The sequence below is a fragment of the Salvelinus fontinalis genome, chromosome 1, assembly GCF_029448725.1.
Source record: "Salvelinus fontinalis isolate EN_2023a chromosome 1, ASM2944872v1, whole genome shotgun sequence".
Taxonomy (NCBI): Eukaryota; Metazoa; Chordata; class Actinopteri; order Salmoniformes; family Salmonidae; genus Salvelinus; species Salvelinus fontinalis.
The window spans coordinates 62,311,851-62,327,614 of NC_074665.1; the positions used below are offsets into that span (position 1 = coordinate 62,311,851).

The 15,764-nt window shown below is 44.2% G+C and overlaps 1 protein-coding gene across 12 annotated transcripts in view; it reads left to right on the plus strand.

Annotated features, from left to right (window-relative positions):
* washc2c (WASH complex subunit 2C) overlaps window positions 1-15,764 on the plus strand; it is a 35,335-nt gene that overhangs the window by 12,581 nt on the left and 6,990 nt on the right. For 6 of the 12 annotated variants that reach the window (XM_055929006.1, XM_055928988.1, XM_055929062.1 and 3 more), the window contains exons 11-27: window positions 74-139; window positions 775-896; window positions 1,085-1,157; window positions 1,467-1,520; window positions 1,805-1,996; window positions 8,347-8,516; window positions 8,756-8,857; window positions 9,019-9,111; window positions 9,314-9,415; window positions 9,507-9,608; window positions 11,988-12,157; window positions 12,244-12,361; window positions 12,732-12,977; window positions 13,313-13,498; window positions 13,577-13,708; window positions 13,914-14,012; window positions 14,122-14,205. In XM_055929006.1, coding sequence (XP_055784981.1) covers window positions 74-139; window positions 775-896; window positions 1,085-1,157; window positions 1,467-1,520; window positions 1,805-1,996; window positions 8,347-8,516; window positions 8,756-8,857; window positions 9,019-9,111; window positions 9,314-9,415; window positions 9,507-9,608; window positions 11,988-12,157; window positions 12,244-12,361; window positions 12,732-12,977; window positions 13,313-13,498; window positions 13,577-13,708; window positions 13,914-14,012; window positions 14,122-14,205 — 2,111 coding nt within the window. The remainder of the gene's footprint in view (window positions 1-73; window positions 140-774; window positions 897-1,084; window positions 1,158-1,466; window positions 1,521-1,804; window positions 1,997-8,346; window positions 8,517-8,755; window positions 8,858-9,018; window positions 9,112-9,313; window positions 9,416-9,506; window positions 9,609-11,987; window positions 12,158-12,243; window positions 12,362-12,731; window positions 12,978-13,312; window positions 13,499-13,576; window positions 13,709-13,913; window positions 14,013-14,121; window positions 14,206-15,764) is intronic. The other 6 variants (XM_055929025.1, XM_055929089.1, XM_055929068.1 and 3 more) reach the window with 4 other exon arrangements.

Sequence of the window (15,764 nt, forward strand, 5' to 3'; positions counted from 1 at the left end):
TAGATGTTTCACTTCATATTATTGTTCTGCATGTGCATGCTCATGTTTCCTTTCCCATGTCACCTCTATGAAGCGTTATCGTCTGCCTCTAAGAAGAAGAGTCAAACAAAGAAAGAGCCCAAGCCTGAGAGTCCACAGGGTAGGACATTCATTCACTCACTTATGTAAAGGAGGGTTTCCGTTACTTTGCGTCGTGAACAAGCACCTAATCTCACACACTATGCATCCAATTACACTGAGTATACCAAACATTAGGAACACTTTCCTAATATTGTGTTTCACCCCCCCCCTTTGCCCTCATTCATCGTGGCATGGACTCTACAAGGTGACAAAAGCGTTCCACAGGGGTGCTGGCTCATGTTGACTCCAATGCCTGGTACCAACTGGCATACCCTGTTCAAAGGCACTTAAATCTGTTGTCTTGCCCATTCACCCTCTGAATGGCTTAAATCCTTCTTTAACCTGTTTCCTCCCTTTCATCTATACTGATTTTAATTGGATTTAACTAGTGACCTCAATAAGGGATCATAGCTTTCATCTGGATACACCTGTTTAGTCTGTCATGGAAAGAGCAGGTGTTCGGAATGTTTGTACACTCAGTGTATGTGGTCCCTGCTAAGCTAACACTTCAGTCAGAATAACATCAGTGGAGGTAGTCTCGCTTCAAAGTAACTGAATTAGATGTAATTTTATAATAAAATGACATTCCATTTATTTGTTTTATTTATTTGTATGTTTCTTGTAGACACAAGACCTGATTGTTTGTTGTTGTAGCTATTGAAGATGACAGTGAGGAGTTGTTTGGGCCGCCGAAGATGGAGGACGAGGACTTCTCTCCGTTCGGAGGGAAAGGAGGCCTCTTCAGCGGAGGGAGAGGACTGTTTGATGACGATGAAGTATGCTAACCTGAATGCCTTTTTGTAGCTTCCATATCTTAATTTTTAAATGTGACTTACCAATTGTAATTTCATTTAAAATGATAGAACAAAATCTATCTGGCTTGTTAAAGGCTCCCAAAGAGTATTTTTTTTTAATTAATTTTGTCTGAATCCATAGCAGACCTAATGATATGTTTGTTGTCCAGGGAGATCTGTTCTCTGATGCACCTGAACAGCCTGTAGCAGAGGAGAAGACCAGGAACACAGCTCACGCCACAGGTAATAATGGCCCTACAACTAACCGTTGAAACACCAAGGCCGTTTTTGTTTAGGGCACTTTGTAGCAAAATGTTTTGTAAACGAACATTTCTTGTTGGGGAAGTTCAAATAGTAGCTTCCCCTTTCTCTCAGTTTGGGCATGTTATTAATTGAGAATGTTGTTAATTTTGTACAATGACTGACTGTGGTCACGGTTTCTAATTTAGTTGTCGTGGGTTACCGTGTAAATTTTGCTAGATGCTTTTTCCTGGACAGTATTGAGACTTGGACCTGTTTACAGAACTTGTATTTCTCTTATTTTTCTGCCAGAACCTGTCAAGTCTGCTAAGAAGATTCCTTCAGTGGCTGTGTCAATATTCCCAGGTAACAGAAACATGCCCCAAGGACAGCAAAGGCGACATTGATTATAAGATAGTAATAACTGTCGGACACTTTTGGGGGGCTTGAGGACATAATGCCTCTACAGATTCACTCTTACCCTTTTGAAATGGAATTGGAATTTATTCAGTGGAATGGAATTTGTTCAATTCAAGCTAAATACTGCTACATAACATGACTACACACAGTTGACTACATGTTGACAATTCTGTAATGGTATTGAGAAGATCATCCTCTGAGTCTGTCCTGTCCTCCTCTTTTCCCCATAGAGAACAGCCTGTTTGGCATTCCCAATAACCCTGCTTCAGTGGAGGGCAGAGAGAACGGCAGTCTATCCAAATCCAACAAGACCCAGACATCAGCCCCTAGAAAGACCTCTTTAGGGGGAGGAGGAGGGGGGCTGTTCGATGACGATGAAGAGGATGACTTCTTCACTGACAAAAGCCTTAAGTCCAGCTCAGGTAGGCTACTGTTTGACTGACTTAAATCGACGATTGTAAAATATCAGTAAGAATCGCAAGTACATAATTTACTCTTAGGCATATGAATTTCAAGTTAAGAGTCAGCCTATTTTCACCCTATTTTCATTCATGCAATGAGTTTCACATCTAACATTTTGCCTCACTACATTTACATTTGAGTCATTTAGCAGACGCTCTTATCCAGAGCAACTTAGTTAGTGCATTCGTCTTAAGATAGGTATGTGGGACAACCACATATCTCAGTCATAGTAAGTACATTTTTCCTCAAAGTAGCTATCAACAAAGTCAGAGCTAGTAAGGAGGAAAAAGGTCAAGTGTTAGTTCACAAAAGGCCTTTGGGAGGGACCAGAGGTGGCAGAATGGAGTACTCTGGTTGGGGTGTAGGTTTTGAGCATAGCGAGCTTTGAATGGAAGCCAGTGGAGTGTGCGGAGGAGGGGAGTGACATGGGAGAACTTGAGAAGGTTGAACACCAGGCGGGCTGCAGAATTCTGGATCATTTGAAGGGGTTTGATGGCATAAGCAGGGATCCCAGCCAACAACGAGTTGCAGTAGTCCAGACAGGAGATGACATGTGCCTGGATTAGGACCTGCGCCGCTTCCTGTGTGAGGTAGGGTCGTACATTACAGATGTTGTAGAGCATGAACCTGCAGGAGTGAGTCACTGCTTTGATGTTTGCAGAGAACCGTGGGGTTGTCAACAGTGATGGAGAGGTCTTGGAGTGGGCAGGCCTTCCCTGGATAGAAGAGCAGCTCTGTCTTGTTGAGCTTGAGGTAGTGGGTAGAGATCTAAGATGGGACATCTGCCAGGCACACATATGTGTGTCACCACCTGGGTGTCAGAAGGAGGGGGAAAGAGAAAAGTAGTTGAGTGTCACCCACATAGCAATGATAGGAGAGACCATGTAAGGATATGATGGTGCCGAGTGACTTCGTGTATAGAGAGAGGAGGAGAGAGCCTTGATCTGAGCCCTGGGGGACACCGGTAGTGAGAGTATGTGGTGCAGAAACACATCCTCTCCACGTCACCGGATAGGAACGGCCTGGCAGGTGGGAAGCAATCCACGAGTGTGCCGAGTCTGAGACACCCAGCCCTGAGGGTGGAGAGGAGGATATGATAGTTCAGTGTCGAAGACAGTGGATAGATCTAGGAGGATGAGAACAGAGGAGAGGGTCAGCTTTGGGAGTGCGGAGAGCCTCTGTGACACAGAGGAGAGCCGTCTCTGAGTGACCCGTCTTGAAGCCTGACTGATTAGGGTCAAGAAGATCGTTCTGAGAGATAGCGAGAGAGTTGGTCAGAGACAGCACACTCAAGTGTTTTTGAAAGAAAAGTAAGAAGTGATATCGATCTGTAGTTTTTGATAAGTGTTGGTTTCTTGAGTGGATCGACTCTTGACATTTTGAAGTCAGAGGGGACGCAGCCAGTGGTCAGGGATCAGGGAAGTTAGGAATGGGAGGTCTCCAGAGATGGTCTGGAGGAGGGGATGGGGTCAAGCGGGCAGGTTCTTTGGCAGCCAGACTTCACTAGTCGCAGGATTTAATCTGGAAATGGGAGAAAGGCATAGGGTAGTTCTGTGTGAGTGGGGCCAGTGGACTCAATACGCTGAGTGAATGAGGAGCGGATGTCGTCAACCTTATTTTCAAAGTGTCGACAAAGTCATCCGTGTGGAGGATTAAGGAGGGATGAGAAGGTGGAAAATCATTTCATAGGGTTAGAGGCAGAAGCTTGACATTTAGAGTGATAGAAAGTGGTTTTAGCAGCGGATACAGAGGAAGAGAAGGTAGAGGGGAGGGTGTGAAAAAATGTTGGGTCCCCCGGAAGTTTCTGTAAGCTCTCAATGAGCCATGGAACAGGAGGGGAGGGCCGAGACGGAAGGAAAGGGGACAGTGCGAGTCATAGGATGTGGAAAGGGAGGAAAGGAGGATCGAAGAGGCAGAATCAGGAGAACGGAGGGAGAAGGATTTAGCAGAAGGGATAGGAGAGAGTTGTGGGAGAGAATATTGCGTCGGCGCATGGCAATCTGGGTAGGGTCTGAGTGGGTAGGATTGGAGGAGAGGGAGACAGAAAAGGAAACGAAGTAGTGATAAGAGACCTGGAAGGGGGGGGGGGGGGGGGGGGGGGTTGCAGTGAGATTAGTAGGCTAACAGTCTCTAGTAAAGATGAGGTCAAGAGTATTGCCTGGGGGGACTGGGAAATGGTGAGATCAAAAGAGCCAAGAAGGGGAAAGAAATGAATTGATGGCAGACATCGGGAGGTAGAAGTCACTTAGTACGAAAAGCGGTTAGCAATTGTCAGGAAATGTGCTTATCACATTGTTAAACTCATTGAGGAACTCACAATGTTAAGCTTGAGTGGACAAGTGACAGTGACCGCATGGAATTCACATGAGGAGTTAGACAACTGAGTCAGGGAGAAAAGAGAATCTCCACAAATAAGTAGCCCTGTCTCGGACTATGACAGAACACGTAGGCAGAGAAGAGCTGGAGTAGCAGTGTTCGCTGGGGTGATCCATGTCTCCGTCATGGCCAAAACGTTTAGGGACTGAAGAGCAGCATAGACTGAGATGAACTCAGCGTTCTTGACCACAGATCGGCAGTTCCAGACGCTGAGACCAAGAATTCTACATAGGTTGTGAGTGCAGTGTACACCAAATTTAGAAAGGTTGCAAGCAAGGGGTGGGGAGCATCTGTAAAAAGCCTACAGGGAGAGGAGCGAGCAGGTATAGAAAACACGCACAAAGTTGAAAAAACCTACAAAATAGCTAAATTTGATTATCTTTAAATATAAGGAACAAAAAATATAAACACAACATGTAAAGTCGGGATCACGTTTCATGTGCTGAAATAAAAGATCCCAGAAATGTTCCATACGCACAAAAAGCTTACTGTATTTCTGTAAAATGTGCACAGATTGGTTTACATCCCTGTTAGTGAGCATTTCTGCTTTGACAAGATAATCGATCCACCTGACAGGTGTGGAATATCAAAAAGCTGATTTAAATCGCATGATCATTACATAGGTGCACCTTGTGCTGGGAACAAAAGGCCACTCAAATGTGTACTTTTGTCACACAAGACAATGCAACAAATGTCTCAAGTTTTGAGAGAGCATGCGATTGGCATGCTGACTGCAAGAATGTCCACCCGAGCTGTTGCCACAGAATAACATTTTCATTTCTCTACCATAAGCATCCTCCAACATCATTTAACCTCTCTAGGGTATGTGGGACGGTAGCGTCCCACCTCTTCAACAGCCAGTGAAACTGCAGGGCGCCAAATTCAAAACAGCAGAAATCCCGTAATTAAAATTCCTCAAACATACATGTATTTTACACAATTTTAAAGATACACTTGTTGTAAATCCAGCCACAGTGTCCGATTTCAAAAAGGCTTTACGACGAAAGCAAACCAAACAATTATGTTAGGTGAGTGCCTATTCACAGAATAACACATCCATTTTTCCAGCCAAAGAGAGGATTCACAAAAAGCAGAAATATAGATAAAATGAATCACTAACATTTGATGATCTTCATCAGATGACACTCATAGGACTTCATGTTACACAATACATGTATGTTTTGTTCGGTAAAGTTCATATTTATATCCAAAAATCTGAGTTTACATTGGCGCCTTACGTTCAGAAGTGACAAAACATCCTTTGATTTTGCAGAGAGCCACATCAATTTACAGGAATACTCATAATAAACATTGCCAAAAAAGATACAACAGTTATGCATGGAATTTTAGATGCACTTCTCCTTAATGCAACCGCTGTGTCAGATTTCAAAAAAGCTTTACGAAAAAAGCAAACCATGCAATAATCTAAGTCGGCGCTCAGAGCCCAATCAAGACACAAATATAGCCGCCATATTATGCAGTCAACAGAAGTCAGAAGTAACATTATAAACATTCACTTACCTTTGATGATATTCATCAAAATGCACTCCCAGGAATCCCAGTTCCACATTAAATGTTTGTTTTGTTCGATAATGTCCATCATTTATGTCCAAATTCCTCCTTGTTGTTCTAGCGTTCAGTACACTTTCCAACTCACGACGCGCGGGCAGGTCCAGCGGAAAGTACAGACGAAAAGTTAAAGTTATATTACAGTCTGTAAAAACATGACAAACGAAGTATTGAATCAATCTTTAGGATGTTTTTAACATAATTCTTCAATAATGTTCCAACCGGAGTATTCCTGTGTCTTCAGAATTGCGATGGAACAGAGCTCGCTCTCACGTGAACGCGCATGGTCATCTCATGGCAGACCTGACTCAATCCTCTCTCCTTCGCTCCCACTAAACAGTAGAGGCATCAGACAAGGTTCTAACAACTGTTGACATCTAGTGGAAGCCTTAGGAAGTGCAACATTACCAATATCCCACTATCTTCAATAGGAGCTGAGTTGAAAATCGACCAACCTCAGATTTCCCACTTCCTGGTTGGATTTTTTCTCAGGTTTTTGCCTGCCTGATGAGTTCTGGCAGACATCATTCAAACAGTTTTAGAAACTTCAGAGTGTGTTCTATCCAAATCTACTAATAATATGCATTTTCTAGCTTGGCTTTGTAGCAGGCCATTTACTCTGGGCATGCTTTTCACAAGGACGTGAAAATACTGCCCCATATCCCAAAGAAGTAAAGACAATTTGGCAGTAGGTTCAACCGGCCCTATAACTTCAGACCATGTGTAACCACTCCAGCCCAGGACCTCCACGTCTGGCTTCTTCACATGCGGGATTGTCTGAGACCAGCCACACGGGCAGCTGAAACTGTGGGTTTGCACAAACTCTCAGAAACCGTCTCAGGGAAGCTTAACTGCGTGCTCGTCATCCTCACCATGGTCGTAACCGACTTCAATGGGAAAATGCTCACCTTCGATGGCCACTGGTACGCTGGAGAAGTGTGCTCTTCACGGATGAATCACAGTTCCAACTATAATGGGCAGATGGTAGACAGCGCGCATGACGTTGTGTGTGCGAGCGGTTTGTTGATATCAACCTTGTGAACAGAGTGCCCCATGGTGGGGTTATGGTATGGGCAGGCATAAGCTATGGACACCGAACACAATTGCATTTTGTCTTTGGCAAGTTGAATGCACAGATATGCCGTGATGAGTTCCTGAGACCCATTGTCGTGCCATTCATCCGCCGCTATCACCTCATGTTTCAGCATGATAATGCATGGCCCATGTCACAAGGATCTGTACACAATTCCTGGAAGCTGAAAATGTGCCACATACATGGCCTGCATACTCCCCAGATTTGTCACCAATTGAGCATGTTTGGGATTCTCTGGATCAACGTGTATGACTGTGTTCCAGTTCTACCAATATCCAGCACCTTTGCACAGCCATTGGAATAAGACAGACCACATTCCATAGACCACAATCAACAGCCTGATCAAATCTATGCGAAGATATCCACGCTGCTTGTGGTCAAACCAGATACTGACTGGTTTTGTGATCCACGCCCCTATTTATTTATTTAGGGTATCTGTGACCAATTCCCAGCCATGTGAAATCTATAGAATAGGGCCTAATTTATTTATTTTAATAGGCTGATTTCCTCATGAACTGTAACTCAGTAAAATCTTTGAAATTGTTGCATGTTGTTTTTATATTTTTGTTCAGTATAAATATGGTTCTGCAAAGTATGCATCCTTTTCAGGCTCGTAGCTGTCCGATTCAGACATGTTTTGATTGAATGATTTTGGGTGGTGTAGAGCTTGAATGCTGTGTCTGCACTGCGCTTGCCTCGAGAACCATAATTTGTAGGCGTGACTACGCGAAAACAGGAAGTAAGCACAATTGAAGTTATACACATTTATGCTCGTAATAGTGAAAATAGCTAAGTGTTTTGATATTGATATGCATGTATAGCCCACAAGACGTGAGATGGCTGTAGAGTTTCTTGTGGGGACGTATTGAAGCACGTTATTTTGGTGAGTTTGGCCACTACTACTACTATATGGCTCATGCAAGCAACTAAGCCAGCCAGAGAAATCTCAGGAATGGAACTCAGACCATACCAACTGTCTGGATGATGCTTCAAAACTAAAAGTAAGTGGAAATCTAAACTGAAATATCCCTTTAATAGTGGTTGGTGTCAACAATCAGCTGCAAGTTGTCAGCAGTTCACAAACCTAGTAGGCTACTGAGAAGACAGACAGCACTTAAAGCAGATGGCCCTAGCTAGCAAAAAGACAGTACTAGAACAGTTTAAGACCAAAATTATACTTATCACTCCTGGAGATATCAGGAGTCATCTAGCTATAGATTGAAGCACTAAAACTGTATTCAGCGCAAGCACTAATGTGTTACCTGTGTTCAGCTGGACAGAAGAAATCCAAGCAAAAGAAGACAGTGGATCTGTTTGGAGGAGATGATGAAGATGAGGATGGTGACATCTTTAGTGAGAGCTCTGTCGCCCCGCCCACTCTACAGAGCAGGAAGGAGGTGGTGGTGGAGGAGGAAGAGGTGAAACAGGCTCCTCAGAAAAAGGTGAATATACACACGTGTACATTGTGTTTCCATATTAACAAGTGTTGATTGACTCATGATTTTAGAGTGATTACAATAATGGATTTAGGGCACTTGGTTATCATGATTATAAGTTTCTTACTTACAGTAGTGTTGATGAGTTGTGCTGTTGATGATTTTTGGTTTTGGTAATGAATTATGCTGATGATTGTTGGTTATAGTGATGAGTTGTGGTAATGATGGTTGTGTGTTGTGTTTAGATGCCAGCGGGAGGCGTCTCCATGTTTGGTCCTGGTACCAAGAGCCTACTAACTGAGGCACTGAAGAAACGACAGCCCTCCACCAGCGAAGAGTCGGAGGAGGTGGGACTCCTCTTTCATCTACCCATCTCTCTCATCCATCTCTTTATCTATATTTATCTATCTACAATCTCTCTCTCTCTTATATCTCCCTCACTCTTTCTTCCTAACTCTCTCTTTGTTTCTCTTGCGCTCCTTTTCTTCCCTCATGTTGTTCATTACAGAACGGCCCTCCTCCAGATGTGGTGAAAACCCCTACTAAGCATACAGAAAAACCCCAGGCGGAGAGTCTGTTCTCTGACGATGAGGACTCACAGGTGTGCTTCTTTTTTTTTAACACTCATTCTCAAGTATGCATCCATTTTCTGAAGGTTGTTGATGGAGGTACTTCTCATGCTTATCAACTACATCAATATCTACATGAGTCGTACAATTAATGCTTAGAACGTTAGGTTGATCATGAAGCATGGTCTTGTTTTACAGATGTAACTTCACCTTTCTCTGTCCCTGTCTTTCTAGATATTTCAAACCATCCCTAAGAGTCAGTCTAAACCTGAACCCACAACACAGAGCAAATCCAGCAAAGCTCCTCTGTCCATCTTCGATGACGAGGAGGAAGAAGTGAGAAAATGAGCCTGACCTATTTCGGTCCCAAAAATATTATAATTTGTAACTGCGTCTTCATATCTAACCCCTTTCTTGCATCATGCAGGATCTGTTTGCGTCTGCGAAGAAGTCTAAACCAAGCCAAGCTAAAGCCGCCACTCCAAAAGTCAAGAAGCCTGTCTCTAGCTCCCTCTTCAGTGATGATGAGGTAATGGGAGGGAAGGGAACCTTGCTACATAATCTTCAGCCTGTCAGAAAAGAACCCTTAGCCCCCTCCTTTAGCCACTAACCCTTTGGTATTCACAGATCTGAAATACCTGGAGAGGTAAGCAATATGGTGATGGCTCTGCCATCCAATGGGCTTAGGACCGCTTCAGATAGGGCTTGAAAACTGTTACAGACTACAAAGGGAAACCCAGACGCGAGCTGCCCAGTGACGCGAGCTTACCAGATGAGCTAAATGCCTTTTATGCTCGCTTCAAGGCGAGCAACACTGAAGCATGCACGAGAGCACCAGCTGTTCTGGATTTTTTTTTTTTTTTTTTACCTTTATTTAACTAGGCAAGTCAGTTCAGAACAAATTCTTATTTTCAATGACGGCCTAGGAACAGTGGGTTAACTGCCTGTTCAGGGGCAGAACGACAGATTTGTACCTTGTCAGCTCGGGGATTTGAACTTGCAACCTTCCGGTTACTAGTCCAACACTCTAACCACTAGGCTACCCTGCCGCCCCGGATGACTGTGTGATAGTGCTCTCGGTAGCTGATGTGAAAAAAACCTTTTAAACAGGTCAACATTCACAAAGCCGCTGGGCCAGACGGATTACCAGGACGTGTACTCAAAGCATGCGCGGACCAACTGTCAGGTGTCTTCACTGACATTTTCAACCTCTCCCTGACCGAGTCTGTAATACCTACATGTTTCAAGCAGACCACCATAGTCCCTGTGCCCAAGGAAGAGAAGGTAACCTGCCTAAATGATTACCGCCCCGTGGCACTCACGTCGGTAGCCATGAAATGCTTTGAAAGGCTGGTCATGGCTCACATCAACAGCATCCTCCCAGACACGCTAGACCCACTCCAATTCGAATACCACCCCAACAGATCCACAGATGACGCAATCTTAATCGCACTCCACACTGCCCTTTCTCACCTGGACAAAAGGAACACCTATGTGAGAATGCTGTTCATTGACTACAGCTCAGCGTTCAACACCATAGTGCCCACGAGGCTCATCAATAAGCTAAGGACCCTGTGACTAAACACCTCCCTCCTCAACTGGGTCCTGGACTTCCTAACGGGCTGCCCCGCAGGTGGTAAGGATGGGTAACAACACGTCTGCCACGCTGATCCTTAACACTGGGGCCCCTCAGGGGTGTGTACTTAGTCCCCTCCTGTATTCCCTGTTCACCCACGACTGTGTGGCCTAACACGACTCCAACATCATCAAGTTTGCTGACGACACAACAGTGGTAGGCCTGATCACCGACAACAATGAGACGGCCAATAGGGAGGAGGTCTAAAAACTGGCAGTGTGGTGCCAGGACAACTTCTCCCTCTATGTGAGCAAGACAAAGGAGCTGATCGTGGACTACAGGAAAAGGAGGGCCAAACAGGCCCTCATTAACATCAACGGGGCTGTCGTGGAGCAGGTCGAGAGTTTCAAGTTCCTTGGGGTCCACATCACCAACGAACTATCATGGTCGAAACATACCAAGACAGTCGTGAAGAGGGCACGACAAAACCTTTATCCTCTCAGGAGACTGAAAAGATTTGTCATAGGTCCCCAGATCCTCAAACGGTTCTACAGCTGCACCATCGGGCGCATCCTGACCGGTTGCATCACTGCCTGGTATGGCAACTGCTCGGCATCTGACTGTAAGGTGCTACAGAGGGTAGTGCGAACGGCCCAGTACATCACTGGGGCCAAGCTTCCTGCCATCCAGGACCTATGTAATAGGAGGTGTCAGAGGAAAGCCCATAACATTGTCAGAGACTCCAGTCACCCAAGTTATAGACTGTTTTCTCTGCTACCGCACAGCAAGCGGTACCGGAAGGACCAAAAGGACGGAAGGACCAAAAGGCTCCTCAACAGCTTCTACCCCCAAGCCATAAGACTGCTGAACGACTCATCAAATTGCCACCGGACAATTTACATATTCACTGTTTTGTTTGTTACCTATGCATAGTCACTTTGCCCCCACCTACATGTACAGATTACCTCAACTAGCCTGTACCCCCACACACTGACTCGGTACCGGCGCCCCCTGCATATAGCCTCGTAATGTTATTCTTATTGTGTTACTTTTTATTATTACTTTTATTTTAATCTACTTGGTAAATATTTTCTTCTTTAACTGCACTGTTGGTTAAGGGCTTGTAAGTAAGCATTTCATGGTGAAGTCTACACTTGTTGTATTCGGCGCATGTGACAAATAAAGTTTGATTTAATATAGCTTACACCCATCCTATTCCTACAAATCTGCAGACACCAGAAAGGTAGATTTTGAACCAGGCTTACTTGTGAAGGTTGTTTCTATTACTTCAACATATATCTATTTAACCCTTTTGTATTCTTTCTGTATCAGGACCAGTGGATGGGCTCCAAGCCTAGTGCTGGTAAGACAGAGGGTAAGACTGGAGGGATGAAGTCCAGTACTAGTGCCCCATCTAGTCTACCCAGTGTCAAAGCAGTTCCTAAAGACAGCCTGTTCGATGAGGATGATGATGATCTCTTTGCTGCTACCAAGGAGTCGAGGTAAACGTCATAGCAATAGTAGACAAAAATACTCAATCTGTAGTATGACGTCTTAGTGTGGTGTAAATGTCTGTGTGTTGGTGCAGTCAGAAGAAGCACCAGAGAGTGTCTCTCCTGTTTGAAGATGAGGATGATGAAGATAAGGGATCCCTCTTCGGCTTCAAAACAAACGTCAACAACAGCTCTACTACAGCTGACCCTGAAGTAAGCCTGGTTTACAGATTATGTCTGTCCACAGCCTATTTCCTATGTAGTGCACTATATAGTGAATAGGGTGCCATTTGGGCATGTATGAATAACCTATAGGTGAAAAGCCTTCAAGGCAACAATGGAATTGTTAAAAAAGATAATACTTCATAGATGTCTAGGCTCTTGTCTATTATTTTAAAACAATATATTATTGAATGAACATCGTTGTCGTAAGGAAGTATTGTTTTGACGTACTGTTCATATAAATATACTGTATGTGTGGTAACATCCCTGCATTGATAGCTATGTCTGTAATCAATGCTATTTCAGTCCTTTATCCCCCAGCTCATACCCTTTTCTCCTGTGCCCTTATCGTGTTCTCTAGGCACCTGTTGTAGCCTCCCCAGCCCCCTCGCTGCTCCAGATAGACAAACCAGAGGTGAAGGCACCACCTCCTCCCCTAGTGGAGGAGAAACCTACAGAGGAGGAGAGGGTAACGAAATACAAAAGTCCTGAGGTGCCATCCCTGTCCTCTCCACTAGAGGGCAGTGAGAGTAAGAAGAAGCCAGTAGGGGCCGTCAGTCTGTTTGGAGGGATCAATGTGCTCGGAGACAGACTGGCAGCAGCCAAGGTGAGATGTACATAAGACTTGGGTAGAAATTCCCCCAAGCTCAGATCTAGGATCAGCTAAACTGACCCAATCCTAACCATAACCTAGTTTTGGCCATTTGGGACCTTTCTAAATGAATCTTTCTGTGATTTCTCACTATCTCTCCTCGTCTCTTTCTCAAAACCCATTGGACAATAAAGACCTGAGGTGAGGGACCTTGGACCTATTCCTCCAATATAGTTGAGAAAGAGGCAAAGAGAGAGGAAGGTGAATTGAGATTGAGCCCTGCTCCTATGCCTGTGAGTGTGAGGTGCTGTACTCACTTTGACGCCTTTGTCTTCCTGTGCCTAAACAAGCAGACTAAGAGCCCATTGGACGACCCGGATGGTGATGACTTCCTGTCTGAGGGCCCTTCCCCCATGGAGAAGGAGGCCAAAACAAAGAAGAACACCCTCAGTCTGTTTGATGATGTGGAAGAGGAGGGTGACTGGACTGCCCCTATCTCCATACCGACCAAACCTGTTGCCAAAAACACACTAAAGGTTTAAATTATTTTATTCATACTACTGACAATTCCTGTCTGTGTGTGTGTGTCTGTAAATCCTGTGTCTGTTTGTTAGCCTGCGGAGGAGCGTCCTCGTACCAAGAGTAGTACCGGGGTGTTCCAGGATGAGGAACTGCTCTTCAGTCAGACTCAGCAGAGAGACAACGACCCTGACGTTGACATCTTCGCCACACCTGACAAGTCTATGGTGAGTTCTAGGGACAGTAGGCTTAGTGAGAGGATATAAGTGTTAGTATTGGGATAGAGCAAGACACCTGCACTCACCAGGACCAGGGTGGATGTCTTGTATTGCATCAGCACATTGACGCACGTACCTCTTGCTACCCCTTTGAGTGATAAATCAATTGTACGAATGATAGTAGTGATGATAAAATGCTGTGTTCCTGTCTCAGAGCTCCAGGCCTAGCTCAGTGAAGTCGACAGCTCCAACGCTGTTTGGTGATGATGAAGATGACCTCTTCAGCTCTGTCAAGCACAAAGCTCCTCCTCCGGTACCCTATTCTAAATCACCTCAATCAATACAATATGAATACAACTTGATGACTTTACCGGGGACTGTACATCCTCAGTCCTTGTCCTTTCTTTGACCTGCATCCTCAGAAGGTATCGGAGAAGCCCAGTAAACCCACTAAAGACAAGCCATCCTCAAAACCTGCTGTCACAGCACCAGTCACAGAGAGTGAGGTAAGGCTGATTAAACTACAAGTCTTAGTCTATACAGAATAAGTGATTGCCCATGTGCTTATGATTAAAGGGTTAAAGGGTGTCCGAGGAGGCTGGTGGAAGGAGTTATAGGAGAATAGGCTCATTGTAATGGCTTAAATGGAACACATCAAAGATACGGAATCCACGTTTGACTTCGTTCCATTGATTCCATTCCAACCGTTACAATGCGCCCGTCCAAAATAACTCCTCCCACCCGCCGCCTCTGGAGTACGTACTGTACCAGTCAAAAATTGACACATCTACTCATTCAAGTTTTTATTTTGACTATTTTACACATTGTATAATAATAGTTAAGACTTATCATGTAGTAACCAAAACAAGTGTTAAATAAATCAAAATATATTTGATATTCTTCAAAGTAGCCAACTATTGCCTTGACAGCTTTCCACACTCTTGGCATTCTCTCAACCAGCTTTGAGGTAGCCACATGGAATGCATTTCAATTAACTGGTGTGCCTTGTTAAAAGTTAATTTGTAGAATTTATTTCCTTGTTGTGACAAGGTAGGGGTGGTATACAGAAGCTAGCCCTATTTGGTAAAAGACATGAGCTGTGTTCGAATACTCATACTCCCAATCATATTTTACGTCACGAATAGGAAGTATACACACGGAGGACACTATTTCTGTGAAACAGGCGAGAATCTGTCTCACTTGTTCTTTTGAATGTAAATTGATCAGAATTTTGGGAAAACTTAGCAAAATACTTATTTACCATTATGAACACTACCTAATGTTTTCGACATGAAATATACAGTCGTATGAAAAAGTTTGGGCACCCCTCTGAGGCTGCATAATAATTTATTCTGTCGTCACAGACAATGATCACAGTGGCATGCCATTCATTTTCTAATAAAAGCTGAGTACTGGGGTATTGTCCAGACAAAGATTTTTAGTGTAGCAATATTAAGTTGTATGAAATTAAATCAGATGTGAAAAATAGGCTATGCAAAAATGTGGGCACCCTTGTCATTCTGTTGATTTGAATACCTGTAACTACTTAGCACTGATTAATTGGAGCACACAATTGGTTTGGTGAGCTCATTAAGCCTTGAACTTCATAGACAAGTGCATCCAATCACGAGAAAAGGTATTTAAGGTGGCCAATTGCAAGTTGTTGTTCTCTTTGACTCTCCTCTGAAGAGTGGCAACATGGGGGCCTCAAAACAACTCTCAAATGACCTGAAAACAAAGATTGTTCAACATTATGGTTTAGAGGAAGGCTACAAAAAGCTATCGCAGAGATTTAAGCTGTCAGTGTCCACTGTGAGGAACATAGTGAGGAAATGAAAGACCACAGGCACAGTTCTTGTTAAGGCCAGAAGTGGCAGGCCAAGTAAAATATCGGAGAGGCAAAGGCGAAGGATGGTGAGAACGGTCAAAAACAGCCCACAGACCACCTCCAAAGACCTACAACATCATCTTGCTGCAGATGGTGTCACTGTGCATCGTTCAACAATTCAGCGGACTTTGCACAAGGAGAAGCTGTATGGGAGAGTGATGCGAAATAAGCCTTTTC